This window comes from Vipera ursinii, assembly GCF_947247035.1.
Source record: "Vipera ursinii genome assembly, chromosome: 2".
In the NCBI taxonomy this organism is placed as follows: Eukaryota; Metazoa; Chordata; class Lepidosauria; order Squamata; family Viperidae; genus Vipera; species Vipera ursinii.
The window spans coordinates 243,112,942-243,129,612 of NC_139513.1; the positions used below are offsets into that span (position 1 = coordinate 243,112,942).

General features: G+C 39.3%; 1 protein-coding gene across 1 annotated transcript in view; it reads right to left on the bottom strand.

Moving 5' to 3' along the window:
• Window positions 1–14,349, bottom strand: part of TNFAIP8 (TNF alpha induced protein 8) — a 34,230-nt gene extending 19,881 nt beyond the window's left edge. Inside the window, exon 1 of the mRNA XM_083356527.1 lies at window positions 14,319–14,349. Coding sequence (XP_083212653.1) covers window position 14,319 — 1 coding nt within the window. The 5' untranslated portion in view covers window positions 14,320–14,349. The remainder of the gene's footprint in view (window positions 1–14,318) is intronic.
• Between the last annotated feature and the right edge of the window lie 2,322 nt (window positions 14,350–16,671).

Here is a 16,671-nt window from a genome sequence, read left to right on the forward strand (position 1 = left end):
TTAATTTTTGTAAATTTCTGTGTTTTATTCTTGCCCTGTACACCGCCCTGAGTCCTCCGGGAAAAGGGCGGTATAGAAATATTAATAAATTAAATTAAATTAAATTACTGTAATAAGCACTTTATGGGCTTACCTAAACTTCAGGTAGTGCAGAATGTTAATGCTTGATTATGGAACAGTACGTAAGACTAGTGTCATACACATATTATACATAATCCCCACAATCTGCTCAGACTGTTCCGCATTCAAGGTTTTGTCAGCTTTAATAAGTCAATTTAAAATTTAAATTTAATCACTCTTGCCTCCTTCTAATTGTTTAACTTTTATATATATTGTTTTATATTTTAATATTTTATTGCATACCAGCCTGGTTCCACTTTGAAGGAGATGGTCAGTTCAGAAATGTGAATGAATGAATGAATGAATTTGCAGAATTATTTACTGCTGAATCCATTTTATTAAATTTTACATAGGACCATTTTTGCTTTACAAGCCTGTTTTTTCCCCCCAACTTGCACTTCTGAAATGCAAGAGATGGACAGTTAGAGACCCAACTGTAACCTCCAACTTCTTATAGTTGGATGAGAGACTCAAGAGAGCCATATTAGGACTGAATGGAAAATAATGCCTCCAATATTATAAGCCACCAATAGATGGCAACGCTGACACAGTGCACTTTAGCATGTGCTTTAACATCTGTTCTTTTACTTCAGTTAGTGGGAAGGTGCTGTGAGAAAAGTTGTGTTATCATTGTTCATGAAACTGAAGCTTGACATAAGTACTCATCAGTACACTTTAAGCAACATGCCATGATTGAATTCTGTGTAATTGTCAGAGAAATTTAATTAGTTTGATGTTAAGCTATCGATACTTAGTGAAGAATCAGCCTTTTTCCTACTAAGGCAGAGGTCCCCAAACTTTTGACCACTAGAGACCAGTTCCTTGGAGAGAGGTTTTTCTGCAGACCAGAGGAGGCGTGGTTTCATGTACGCCTGCAAGGCTTTGCTTGTTTACGCGGACTAGTTTCTGGCATGCTGTGGCCCAGTGCCGGTCCACGGACTGGGGGTTAGGGACCCCTGTACTAAGGGACATTTATTAATTGGTTTGCTTTGCTCTTTCTCTTTTTAGGCCTTGTTATTGAATGTGTTGTTGTGTTGAGAAACCCAGAAAAATTTAGAATTCCTGCAGCTTCTCTGGGGACATTGCAAGTCCAAAGCCAGCAGACAGGTAAGCATCTGCTGTCAGATGGGTATGGGAATGAGCGAGTGTGTGAGTTGCCGAAGCAGTGTAAGCACTGTGCGACTGGGACTGTAGGTGGGATAGACTTTCCTGAGGAACTTGTGACCTTCCCTGCTGGCTTCTCCACTGACTTTCTCACAATTACAGCCAACTTTACAGTTCCTACTGGCTTCCCAATTGTTTCTGGGATGCTATCAGAGAGCACTGGAAATGAGGATCACATGACTGCGGCTGAACTTGGCATCCTAGAAGCAGTGCTAAAATAGCAATAGTGCAGTAGCACTGAATTGGCCACAACCTTTCCAAATTTCAGTCCCACAGGAGTCATGGATTCTGTAAGTTAGCCCATTTCAGTTATCTTGATTCAAAATCATTGCCCTACACCTTCCAAATTTGACCAACTTAAGATTACAAACAGACACGAGAGTTTTAGTAGTATATGCATTCCCATCTATAACTTGTCTTCCAAAATTTAATACATTAAAACAAACTTAACTGGTTCTCATCTTCCTAAGATAGGGAAATAAATTGTGTCTGTGAAACAAATGTCTGTAAATAAGTCAGCTTAATTGGGTAATTAAACAATTAAGGCAGGTACCTATTTTGGCTATTTCAAAGCCTGTATTCACTTGGATATTAAAAGCATTTACCCACAGAGAGCAAGTTAAGCCAACAGGCTAGAAACTGGAGATTGCAAGTTCTAATCACGCCATAAGCACAAAGCCAGCTAGATTTCCTTGAGCCAGTGCCTCTCTCTCAGCCCTAGGAAACAGACAATGGCAAACCACTTTTGAAAAACCTTGGCAAGAAAACTGCAGTCAGGGCAGTCACCAGAAGTAAAAAACTAACTCAGAGGCACAAAGAAAAAACACACACACAAACACAAAACTATTGGGCTCATCTTTCCTCCTGAAAATTATCTTTAGCATTGAAAGATTTCTATTTTCTGTAAAGCACCATCTGACTATGAATGGATCCTGGTTAAATGATTCTAATTTCAACATTACTGTTTGGAACTGGCTGCCTTTATAGGTAGCTGATATAAAAAGCTTAGCAGGAATTGGATCTGGGAGGTACTTTATTCAGTCATCGCCAAGAAATCCCAGGATAGTAGCTCGATTCGGAAGTAAAAAATGCCTAGAAATAAGCTAGTGGCAAACTACTTCTCTAGTGCTCCCGGGAAGATGCCATGGCAATTATCAGGAATTGAGCTCACTTTGAGTGTTCATCTTTTTATTTCCATTTGTAGATATACTGGGATCATTCAATACGCTCGGTTTCCAGTTAAAAAAGTGGAAATTAATCAAAATTAAGAATTCTGTTGGTTTTAGATTTCAGCCTTAGAAAATGCAGGTATGCCATGGCACTAAATGGCATTTCATCACCAGATAAGTAGAAACTGGTTTATTTTAATATGTGCAATAGGCAGTGATGGGATTCAAATATGTGAAGAACCGGTTCTCTGTGTGAATGCCGCTTCTGGAAGTCCATCCTGGGCCTGGGTAACAAATAATTAGCTACCGGTTCTGCCGAACTGGTGCAAACTGGCTGAATCCCACCACTGGTAATAGGGTTGTACATTCACTTGGAGTTTGAAAGAAGCTGTTCCAGTCATCCTGGAATTATTTTGAAATGAAACAGCCTGAGTTTTAAGATAAGAACATTTGTTTCAAGACTTTTATACCTTCCTAGCATAAAGTTTAGTAAGAAAAAACTTTCAATCATTCAACATACAAAGTCGTCCAGTCAGTCAGTCAGTCAGTCTGTCTGTCTGTCTGTCTGTCTGTCTGTCTGTCTGTCTGTCTGTCTGTCTATCTATCTATCTATCTATCTATCTATCTATCTATCTATCTATCTATCTATCGCATATATTTATAACATGTATATCCTATCAAGAAAACTAACCATAAAAAGGTTATTCAATCATCATGTCAATAGGTTATATTCATAAAAATATTCATATTCTACTAAAGAAAGGCTGTAATTTATTAAACAAACAAATTACTTGTATTTTTTGAATCTTCAAAAGCAACTCCGCACAGCATACACTATGTTTCAGTACTTCTGCATTTCATACACAATGGCTTAGCAGTGATTATAAGCTATGATGATGGCAAAGCATATTGTTTAAATGCAGCCATCTGTGATTTATTTAATAAATGGCAGTTAAAGAAGCCAATATACAAACATTGCTTCAGTTTTGCAACCTCCATCAAAATGATTTGAATTAAATATGAGGAAAACTGAATTAGTAATATAACTATTTTCCATTCATTATACCTGATTTCAGGATTTCATGTTTTTCTTCAAACCAGAACCCATCCCCCCCACACACTATATATTATAGAAAAATTGTGGTAATTTGAAAACAAAATCAACCAAAATCCAAACATTTTTCAATGCTCATGGAAGAATTTCCTTTATTTGAATGTTCAGACTGTAATTGCTAGTAATGTATATTTTTTTTAATTCCATTTATATCCCGCCCTTCTCCGAAGACTCAGGGCGGCTTACAAGCTTAGCAGTAGCCTTCCTTCTATGTATATGCCTGCTTATTAGGGCTTTCACACCACCACCCCAAGCGGCATTATTACAAAGTCAGCTTAATTGCCTCCAACAATCTGGGTCCTCATTTTACCTACCTCGGAAGGATGGAAGGCTGAGTCAACCTTGAGCCTGGTGGGATGCGAACCTGCACTAATTGCAGGCAGCTGGTGTTACTTAAGGAGGCATTAGCCCACTGCTCCACCAAGGCTCCTTGGTAATTAATTAATTGCTAGTAACATTATGGACAATAGTATTTCTGACTGCAATGACAATAATGGATCCTGGCCATTATGGCGAATGTGGTGTTGTAAAACAACACCATGGTTGTAAAGCGAATCCATTGTTTGCTATGGTGTGTTTTTTCTGAAAACTGCCAGAAGTTGCTTCCAGTTTTCAGCAGAAACATAATAAAACATGGTCATGTAATCAAAGGATGCTGCAAACAGCCCTAAATGCGGCTGTGTTTTTCAGCACCTGAAATGCAATCATGTGACCAAGGGGGGGAATTGTCAGAACTTTGGAACCAGGTCATAACTAGTAGCATCAAACATCATTATTATTTAAATCAAACATAGCTGAAACCTCACAAAATTTAATCTTCAAATTTATAAAATTGTGACAGTTCTAACAAATTTGTTACCAGATTGATTTCTAAATATTTTTTTCTTTTTTCCCCCAATATGGAAGGTCAATGGATAACATCGAAGGGTATTGTGAGTACCTATTCTATGACTACCTGTGGCCCAAATGTTTCATAGCCTTCAATAACAAAGTTTGATCTTATCTATTCCAAAATCAACAAAAGCAGTTCTATGATCGCAGTGCATACTAATGAAATATACAGTAGATCCTGTGATAATATAGAAGTTATTTCTAATACGAATAGCAACATTATTGATCAGATTTGTGGCCAGAGAGGTTATTTGCAATGCAGTGAGTTGGCATTCTGATATAATACTGATTTGCCTCGAGATAAATGGTGGTGGTTTAAAGAGCCATTTGAAAGTATCGTTTATGTTACCAGGAACAAAAAACAAATATGTTAGTGTATCACAGCTCAAATATTAGTTATTGTTCAGAGAACACAGCTCTCTCTAGTTAGAGCAGGGGTCCCCAACCCCCGGTCCGTGGACCGGCACTGGGCTGTGGCATGCCAGAAACCTGTCTGCACAATCAAGCAAAATCCCATCTGCGGGATGCAGGCAGCACACAAAACCACACCCCCTCCGGTCCATGGAAAACCCTCTCTCCACAGAACTGGTCCCTGGTGCCCAAAAGGTTGGGGACCTCTGAGTTAGAGGGCACAACTAAAATAGGGGAGGTAGCATGCAGAAATAAGAGAGTCTAAGTTCAGCCAGTAATTCAGAAGATCCAGGTTTAAAAGCTATTCATTAAAGTAAGGATCTGCCATATTAAAAGCTGCATTACCATCTTTTGAGGAGCATGAAAAATATAGTACACGCAACGTGAGACCGGGGAAACAAAGAATTTCATTACTGAGCCTTCAAAGAAGACAGATTGATAGAGTAATATTGTGCCATACTCACTAAGTTGAATCTGTGTATCGGCTCTTGGCTAGTAAGAACTACACAAATTATATATTCAAGTATACAGTAATGCAAAGAAAAAAATGAATCATTAGTTTGCTTTTTAGTATGCATTTTCATGTATGATGAACCTAATTTGAAAGTAAGAGTAGTAGAATATCATGGTGTGGAGGCAGGCAATCTGTTGTCGTCCAAAAGTATTCAACTATTACTCATAAAACCCCTTGTCATGCAATTTGCGACTAAATATTCAAATATTTGAAAAGCACAAGGCTGTTTTCCTTAGATATCCTGAACATCTTTTTTTCTAGGCTGGTTGTAATTTATACTGTGTAACACATACACCTAGAAAGACCAGAACAGTGTGATCAACAGTATTCCCTCTGATACTCTATGGAAGCAAGAGCTAGACTTCAAAGAAGTAGGATAGAAAGGGTATTGATGCTTTTGAACTTTTATGGTGGAAAAGATTTCTGAGAATACTGTGGGAAACCAAGAAAACGCAAATGGGTCACTGAACAAATCAAGCCAGAGTTCTCTCAAGGCACAAATGATCAATCTCAAATTATCCTGCTTTAGACATATTATGCTAAACCCTAGTTCTCTAGACTAGATTATCCCATTTCTTAATCAGCCAGTGGAAAGGAGAGAAAAAAAGATGGAATATCAAGCACAGCAACCTACAGGAGGAAGGGTCCTACAGATGTGGAAGGGACAGGAGAGAGAAAAGCATTCTAAGACACATGTTTACTTTTTCAGCAGTCCATCTGGCCAAGTTCCAAGATTCAGATTGTGTTAACAAGAGGCACAGTGTACTTCTGGGAAGTATTCATCAGAACTTCCTCAAATTGACTGAGTTTGAATGATACACTAACATGTGATTTACTCAAGTCAGGGTTTTTTATTTCCAGATTTGCATGGCATACTGAATCATAAACTAACCAGGAGGGTATGCAGAGCTCACTCAATTGTAAACTTAGTGTGAAGACTGAGTTCACACAATATGTAAAAAAAAGGTGTTGGATGGTTCATACTACTGTGTGTCATGAGGATACAGTTTATTTTTATTTTTATTTTAATTCCATTTATATCCCGCCCTTCTCTGAAGACTCAGGGCGGCTTACAAGCTTAGCAGTAGCCTTCATTCTATGTATATGCCTGCTTATTAGGGCTTTCGCCCGCCCCCCCAGCGGCATTATTACAAAGTCAGCTTAATTGCCCCCAACAATCTGGGTCCTCATTTTACATGAAAAATAGATTTTGTATAAGTAGTTAACCTGACAGCAATAAAGTTGGGTGCTATTAGTCAGCAAGTTGTGTTCATCATGTAGAAATATTTTTTTCTTAAAAGTATTTCACAACCTTTATTTATTTAGCTCATTAAAGACTCTGAATGGCTTACAGATTTTTAAAACAATCCAATAATTTTCTATATAAAATATGAACAATGTTGTTGTTGTTAGTTGTGAAGTCGTGTCCAACCCCTCGTGACCCCACGGACAACATTCCTCCAGGCCTCTACCATCTTCTGGAGTCCCTTTAAGCTCACGCCTACTGCTTCAGTGATTCCATCCAGCCACCTCATTCTCTGTCGTCCCCTTCTTCTATTGCCTTCAATCTTTCCCAGCATTAGGCTCTTCTCCAGTGAGTCCTTCCTTCTCATTAGGTGGCCAAAGTATTTGAGTTTCAACTTCAGGATCTGGCCTTCTAAAGAGCAGTCAGGGTTGATCTCCTCTAGGACTGACTGGTGTGATTGCCTTGCAGTCCAAGGGACTTGCAGGAGTCTTCTCCAGCACCATAGTTCATAGGTCTCAATTCTTTGGTGCTCAGCCTTTCTTATGGTCCAGCTTTCACAGCCATACATTGCAACTGGGAAAACCATGGCCTTGACTATACACACGTTTGTTGGCAGGGTGATGTCTCCGCTTTTTAGTATGCTGTCTAGATTTGCCATAGTTTTCCTCCCCAGGAGCGTCTTTTAATTTCCTGGCTGCAGTCCCCATCTGCGGTCATCTTGGAGCCCAGGAAAATAAAATCTATCACTATCTCCATTTCTTCCCCATCTATTTGTCAAGAATTGAAAGGGCCGGATGCCATGATCTTGGCTTTCTTAATGTTGAGTTTCAAGCCCACTTTTGCACTCTCCTTCTTCATCTGTATCAAGAGGCTCTTTAGTTCCTCTTCACTTTCTGTCATTAGAGTGGTATCATCTGCATATCTTAGGTTGTTGATATTTCTCCCGGCAATCTTAATTCCAACTTTTGATTCATTTAGCCCTGCCTTTCTCATGATGTGCTCTGCATATAAGCTGAATAGGCAGGGCAACAGTATACAGCCTTTCCAGACTCCTTTCCCAATTTTGAACCAATCAGTGGTTCTGTATCCAGTTCTCACTGTTGCTTCTTGACCCACATATAGTTTTCTCAAGAGACAAATAAGATGGTCTGGTACTCCCATCTCTTTAAGAACTTGCCACAATTTGTTGTGATCCACACAATCAAATGCTTTAGCATAGTCAATGAAGCAGAAGTAGATGTTTTTCTGGAACTCTCTAGCTTTCTCAATGATCCAGGGTATGTTGGCAATTTGATCTCTAGTTCCTCTGCCTCTTCGAAATCCTGTCTGTACTTCTGGTAGTTCTCGATCCACATACTGCTGGAGTCTCACTTGTAGGATTTTAAGCATAACTTTACTAGCATGTGAAATGAGTGCAATGGTGCGATAGTTTGAACATTCTTTGCCATTGCCTCTCTTTGGAATTGGAATGTAAACTGACCTTTTCCAATCCTGTGGCCAATAGCCAGATCAATCTAAACAACCATAACTGGGCTAGGAAAACATGTATGTCCTAAGAGCATTCCACAAAACCAGCGGAGTGAGAGCCAATCTAAATTTGGGAGGAAGGCTGTTCCACAGGACAAGTGAAGTCACAGACAAACCCCTCTTTCTGAGTCCCCCAAGATGACATTCTTTGACTTACAAGACTTTCAATATGGGTCTCCCATTGGATCTGTTGAGAAGGAACAAACAACAAACAATTCTGCTTTAACTTGGTTTAGAATCAACAGCTACCAATAACATTATCAAAAGAAAAGGAATATTACAGCACAAACAGCATTGTAAAAAACTGGGAAAAGGGACAGAAAGTAACAGAAAGAAATTAAAGGTATCCAGTAAAAGGAAATATTACTACATTTAGCTTATGCCTACATCACTCACTATCTCCCTAACCTTTTGTAATTGTAAACTATCCTTGATGCATCAGATTCATGTACTGCTTCATACATAATTTTATTTTCCTTCCCACTACTGCAGAGTTTGTCATCAACTTCTTTGGATGTTACTTTGTCAGTCAGACTAGCAAACTATCATTTGCATCCCATCAATTTAGAGGCATAAGTAGTCTGTGGCTACTGTAAGGAGTCCTGTTTGATTTTCTAATGCACATATTCATTGTAAGGGACAATAAAAAAAGTAAGATTTCTAACATGCACGCTCCTTTTAAAGAACAATCAACTTTTTAAAGTATCATTCTTAAGTTTCAACATCTGACATTAAAATGCAAATTAACATAAAAAGGACAGGGATGACATTATACATGTTTGACAACCTATCTGGAGTTAGATACCATCAATATATCTCATGTAATACAAATTTTATTTCTGATTGTAATTCAATATAAATTTTAAACCTTATGTCCATATATATTCCCAGTGATCAAGCATAGTATTATAATTAAAAAAAACCATTTAGCCATATAAGAACAACTGACATTTTCAAAAAGCCACTAATTTACAGTGGGTTAGAAACAAAAAAGCTGGCAGCAAAACCTTCTTAAAAACTGCAAATATAAAACAACTAAAACAAATTAGCATTGCACATTTATAGTAAGATATAGGACAGAAAACATAAGAGCACATATTTAACTTAATGAAAAGATAACCAGATACTGAATTTTTGCAAGGCACATGAAAAGTGAATTCTACAGCTCGGGCAACGGTAACAAGAATGAACTTTCTCAAGTTGCAGGTAGAAAGTCTCTGGCCTATATAATCTCCTGAAAAGCAATTTTTAGTTGATTGGCTGATATGCAAAGGAGCAAGGATATCTTTAGTTATACAGATAAACATGGCATGATATGTTCCTTGAATGTAGCTCAATCGTAAACTGGCAGCTTACACATTGTCTTTGGAACAAATGCAAAACCTTTGCAATGGCAGTTGTCTTATCCTAGTGAAGAGCAAAATAATTCTTGTTTCATGAACATGAACAAATGAGCATCTGGTGTTGTGCTGTCAATCAAGGCTGGGCAACTCATGAGCTCATAGTTCATTGTGCTGATTTTTTAAAGCCCTGTTTCTGCAAAGTGCAGTAACTATGGAAACTTCTAAATACAGAAACTAGAACATCTGATACTTTCGTTTCTGATTTAGGTGGTTTTATGAGCACGGGGTTTTGCAGAAACAGTACTTTCTAAAAGAAAACTCCTCCTCCACTCCGTTCCATGAGTTCCATCTTTACTAAATATTTGCTAATGTTCGTATTTATGATTTTATTGTTTAATGTGTTATATTGTCATTTTTATCTTATAAGCCTCCCAGAGTTGCTTGATAGAAAAATAGGCAACTTATAAATTTAACAAACAAATAAATAAAATCAGCAGCTATGATAATAGAAAGCCAGGATAGCCTGGACAATTCTGACCTTCCTCCACAGCAACCCTGGCTATATTGAAGAAGCTCTGTGAAAGAGTAGGTTTCCTATCTACGTGTACAGATATACTGTATATGTCTGGTCTTCAACCTGTCATCCAGCACTCTAGCTATTAAGGGGACAGGTTTTTCAACTGAATGTAAGTAAACATGGAGGAGGAAAGCTTCTTCAGTGGTTACCCTTAATGATGATTTGGAAAACTCAATAGTGCAATGCGGCTAACTTAAGCTGAATCAAGAGGTACTTAAAATAGCGCCAGCTACACTACTCAATCCTTTGTTTCCAGGAAATATTTAAAGTTGGAAGCATACTTGGATGCATATATTTAAAAGTTTCAAAACTAATTTGTATTAGAAACAAGACCTTCTCAAAAGCGGTCCCCCACTTTTGGAACTAGTTTTTCAGTTGACACTCAACAGGTTTATAAGTGGAAACTAAAGATTCAAAAGTTTAACTTGGCTCCTAAACTGACTTAGAACTCCTTTGGCACAAAACGTTTGAATCTTGTCCTCTGTCCTTTTAAATCAAGTAAACATATATCAATTTAAAATATTTTGGTCAAGCCACCTTAAAAAGTTTAAACCATATTGGTTTGATTAATTTACCTTTATTTTTCTAATGAGTTGAATTATGTTCTGAGTTTTTCTTAATAAAACAAAAAGTCAACTTGTGTCAGAGCAATAGATTCCTCTGGGACTAATTATTTTTCAGGGTCTTCTTGGAAACTAAACATTTCACATGAAACCTGTCCCATTCTAATGGAAAGTATCTATTACTTCACAACTTGTGTAGCACCTAGAAAAAATGTAAACCTTTAATGATATTACATAGAATTATTTGCAATTGGAAAAAAATCCACAAAACCCTAAACTTTTATGACAGGCCATTAGAAATAATAGTGTACCCCCTTTAAATAGCTTAGAATATTCAAACCAATATTTTTGACTGAACTCCAAAGCAGCTGTTTGGTTTAAATTGACAGTAAATAAAATATTATTTCAAATTACCCCCATAATAGAATATATATTGAAGCATTCAACTGATTACAAAAATAACTATGCATGCTAGAGAAAAAAATAAGGCATGATGCTTATTGCTAAAATTAACAATATATTAACAAGTTTTCTAATATTTCATTATACTGAAAAGCTGTTTATAGCCTATTTTTATGTAGCCCTAAAATGAGCAGAACAGAGGGCAACGCCCTAGAACTCCTCTTCATAATCTGCATGCATTTGTTCTTTTTAATCTCCCAAATGAACAAATAAAAGTCAAGAATTTCACATGATTCATTCTCTACCCAGTTTCAAGCTTGTCTTCAGGTAATGTCTGAAGACAGCTACCTCTGAATCTTTATGTTACATATCAATTAACTGTAGTAATGCAAGATTTTGCTATTAATCTCCAAAGTACAACAATACTACTTTGAATGGTAATGGAGTTTTAAAAAATATGGAATCAATTGTTTAGAGAATCAATTGTTCCAGCTTTCCTAATGTAACTTGCGGTTATATTATCTATTTTTGTTCTCTACTCTCATCTTAAATATATAATTTGGCATCATAATAAAAAGTACACTTATGAAACTTTTCACTTCATTTATTGAGGAGGACAGAAATCCAGATATTCACATACTTAACTATTTTACAAATGAATATAAAAAGTTGTACTCTTACATGGCATTAGGTGTTATGGTTACATAATAGCAACAAAAGTCTATGGTAATAAGTACAGATTTGGCATTACAGAAAAGGCAAAAGTTGCCAAATTAATTTCTGTTCAACAAGCATACCCTGGTGTGGAATATATGGTACTTGTTTCCAACAACAATCTATAAACCAGATTTCTAGGAGATTACTGGTAAAACAGAAAAAGAAACAGACTTGAATAGCTTGAGGACTTAAGTCACACAAATAGCAAAAGTAAATCTTCAAAGGAAATGAAATTTCTAATCACAACAATCTTAGTGGATGCTGAGCTCATAACTGAGACAAAGTTGTTTAACCTTCACCTTCTATCTAGTGAAGCAATTCATTTTATCTAATCTATTTTGAGTTATTAATTGGACCTTTTAGGAATTGTTTAGGTCAGAGGTGTCAAACTGCTGGCCCGTGGACTGGTTTCATCATACCGAAGCCGTGCTCACCCCATTGCCGGCAATGCAAAAAGAGTCGCTATACATCACAACACATCACGTGACGTGGTGAGTTTGACACCATGGTTTAGGTCATCCCAATAACTTTGCAAGCATTTCTCTCTCTAGCCCCACCCCAGCAATAGGCCAATTAGGCTGCTGTAGTATTATAATCTTTTCTTGTCCTAAAGTCCTCCACTATTTATGAGAGGAAGAGTACTGGAAAAATCTTTCCTTTAAGGATTACACAAATCATATTCTTCAGAGCAAAAGCAGAATACAGAAGAACATAATCCCTACACAAACCCACTGAAAACTTCAGAAAAAAGAAAAATCCAGAGCACTTGTATCTTTTCTGAGACTTCCATGATTCTGTTGCAGCAAACCATTAAACCTCACATTATAGACATGTTCCTACCTTCAAAGTCTGTCAAATGACATACCGTACTTGGATCTTTAAGATACCATTAGGCACATCAAAGACTATACATATGATTAATTCACTATTTAATAATGCTTTTAGTTTGAATAATTACAACTCTCAGGAGATTCATTAATAAACTTAGCATTTTTTCTTTCCAAAATTAAAAGGATACTTTTCCCACTTTTCAATTTAAGTTAAAATGTCCTGACGTTTCAGACACAAAGAATATACTGTACAAGAAACACAACAGTACTTCAAATATAAGGTATAGACTTATTACACTGAACTTTACTGCAATTTTAGTGTTTTTGCAACTTCCTGTAAAAACATAGATACAGCAAAAAGTAACCTGTCTGATGTTTTAAATCAGATCCAGATCCAAACAGAGTGAGCATGTTATGGGTTCTGTCTAGGGAACTACTGTACATCTGACAAGTCCTAGGGCAGTGGGCCTTTTCTGCCAGGGCACAGCAATGTGGAATCACATCACTACCATTTGTGTTTTATTCCCCCACCCCCCAGGTGAGGGAGATAGTGAGCTTCCAAAGATCTACCACCAGGTGGCCCTCAATTAGGAAAACCTACAATTTCAATCAGTTGCTGCCTCCCTGATTGATTGTGGTATTTGCAGCTTCCTGACAGCTGAAAACCACCAGATTGGGGAAGCTCTGCATTCAACAGGTTGCTTCGAAGACATAGATACCAAATGTAAAAATGAGCTGTTCCCTTCTCTCCCCCCCCCCCGAAAATCTTACTAGGTCCTGGAGAACACAAAAGCATATGCTGCCTGCCTCAGTTGATATTTTTATTAGCAGCAGCATCTCCATTTAAAACAGTGAGAGATATTTCATTAGATTTTTATTCTGCTTTTATTGCTTTACAGGTAAGGGATTGTACATAATCCCTATTTTCCGTCGACCAAAAACCCTGTGAGGGGAGCTGGGTGGGTGAAAGTGACTGGCTCAAAAGTCAGCACTAGAACTCAAGTCTCGAGGTTTTTAAGACCAGCAACTTTAATCGTTACATCGGATTGACTCTCCATCTTGGCAGCATTTGGTTTTGAAGATCTAGCCCGAACTGTACTTCTACATAGGGGGGGGGAGAGCTTTCTCCTCCTTTCCCACTTTCTTAAGTCTTACGGAAAAAGCACATTTTTATTTTTTTTTATTTTAATTCCATTTATATCCCGCCCTTCTCCGAAGACTCAGGGCGGCTTACAAGCTTAGCAGTAACATTATGCATCTGTAACGTGGGGGAATACTTGAGAACGTATAACGAATTGCAATCGATCACAAAGCTAAGAACCAAAGACTTAAAGAAGAAAGAATTTCGCTTGAAAACGGGAGCCTTGGCTGCTTATTGAAAAGTCTCACCCTCAGCCAGCCAAAGCTTTGGGCGAGGACCCACTCGTCTCCGCCTTAGTGCAACCATCAAACGTTGCTAGACCCAAGGCATTCTCTCTCTCTCCCACCCCCACCCCCAGCTCCACCAATTCTTGCTGCGCCCCAGCCAGAGATAAACCCATCCCATCGCTCCCCACCGGCTATAGCAGGGGTCTTCAAACTTGGCCCTTTTATGACTTGTGGACTTCAACTCCCAGAATTCCTCAGCCAGCAAAGCTGGCTGAGGAATTCTGGGAGTTGAAGTCCACAAGTCATAAAAGGGCCAAGTTTGAAGACCCCCCCCTGGGCTATATAGCCTCACAACCGCTTACTATGTGCTCCGCGGACGCCGGAGGTCCCAACGCAGACAAGCCAACAATGTAAGGTAGTTCCAAGTCTCTCCGTGTCTCGGGAGAGAGGGAGGGAGGCGGGGCACAAGAAGAAAAGGAGGCTGGGCCGGAGACTTCGGGCCAATCGTGGTCGGGAAAAGGATCAAAGAGGCGGGCGTTGAGCGGGGTGCGTGGGTGGGCCGCGAGAGAAGGAGTTCGCGTGGTGGTTTTGCCAGGTGTGCCGGACCGGTTCCGTCGGCTTTTGATCGCCAGGCCGCTCCCGCGCAAAGCAGCCGCTCATCCTAGGACAGGGGTCGGCAACCTTGGCTCTTTTATGACTCGCGGACTTCAACTCCTCGGGAATTCTGGGAGTTGAAGTCCGCGAGTCATAAAAGAGCCAAGGTTGCCGACCCCTGTCCTAGGATGACAGGAGCAGGGGTCGTGGTCGGCGCTGCAGCTTTCCCAGAGCGCAGCCCACTTCGTCCCCCCCCCCCCCAAAGGCCGGGAAGAGGCCGATCTGATCGTCGTTGAAGGCTCTGCCAGACTTATTTTTTTCGCTTTTGCTAGAGAGCGGCACGACGAGCGACGTTAAGATTGGGTAACCCACCCGAAAAGGGATTTCTCAATGGTTTCCCTTTGTAAAAGGAGTTGAAAACGTGGGTGTAGTAGACAGCCAGCCCGTTCTTGTTTTTATCAGTTCCGTTATCAGTTGGGAGGGACTCACGGTTACCCGTTTTGAGCAATCCGACGGACAACGGAGCACTCCTTATTTGCTCTTCTAGGCCTTTTAATGGTATAGTCCAGGGGTAGGCAAGCTCGGCTCTTTTATGACTCATGGACTTCAACTCCCAGAATTCCTGAGCCAGCTTGGCTGGCTCAGGAATTCTGGGAGTTGAAGTCCATGAGTCATAAAAGAGCCGAGCTTGCCTACCCCTGGGTATAGTCATTTCTCTCTTTTCTGTTTGCGCATTCTTATGTGCCAGCTGCTAGATGTAGTACTTCTCACTATGTATATAAAAGCACGTTTGATTTGTAGGGTGCCTGTTTGTTTCAAGAAGCTATTGGTTAACCGAGTAGTATAATAGAGGATTCTGCCCCTCCAAAGCTTGTTCTGTACAGCACATTTTCCATATTAATATCAATAAATGTAAGCGATTGTCATGACAAGCATATCTATGGTTTACTCAGTTCAGTTTTGGAAAATGGCAAAACACAACTAGAAACCGACAAGGGTAGGATTTGCACACCTTGCTAAGCTAAATTGGATGGCTAGTTTACAACTTAATACATAGTGCATAGTCAATGACTCACACATTTACGGTTTAAATTTCATTAGGCTTGAGTGATATTATAAAGTAACCACTGTAGCAGTCTGTAAAAATCTAAAGGGGTGCTTTTTTCTACAGGGAGTGCAGAATTATTAGGCAAATGAGTATTTTGACCACATCATCCTCTTTATGCATGTTGTCTTACTCCAAGCTGTATAGGCTCGAAAGCCTACTACCAATTAAGCATATTAGGTGATGTGCATCTCTGTAATGAGAAGGGGTGTGGTCTAATGACATCAACACCCTGTATCAGGTGTGCATAATTATTAGGCAACTTCCTTTCCTTTGGCAAAATGGGTCAAAAGAAGGACTTGACAGGCTCAGAAAAGTCAAAAATAGTGAGATATCTTGCAGAGGGATGCAGCACTCTTAAAATTGCAAAGCTTCTGAAGCGTGATCATTGAACAATCAAGCGTTTCATTCAAAATAGTCAACAGGGTCGCAAGAAGCGTGTGGAGAAACCAAGGCGCAAAATAACTGCCCATGAACTGAGAAAAGTCAAGCGTGCAGCTGCCAAGATGCCACTTGCCACCAGTTTGGCCATATTTCAGAGCTGCAACATCACTGGAGTGCCCAAAAGCACAAGGTGTGCAATACTCAGAGACATGGCCAAGGTAAGAAAGGCTGAAAGACGACCACCACTGAACAAGACACACAAGCTGAAACGTCAAGACTGGGCCAAGAAATATCTCAAGACTGATTTTTCTAAGGTTTTATGGACTGATGAAATGAGAGTGAGTCTTGATGGGCCAGATGGATGGGCCCGTGGCTGGATTGGTAAAGGGCAGAGAGCTCCAGTCCGACTCAGACGCCAGCAAGGTGGAGGTGGAGTACTGGTTTGGGCTGGTATCATCAAAGATGAGCTTGTGGGGCCTTTTTGGGTTGAGGATGGAGTCAAGCTCAACTCCCAGTCCTACTGCCAGTTTCTGGAAGACACCTTCTTCAAGCAGTGGTACAGGAAGAAGTCTGCATCCTTCAAGAAAAACATGATTTTCATGCAGGACAATGCTCCATCACACGCGTCCAAG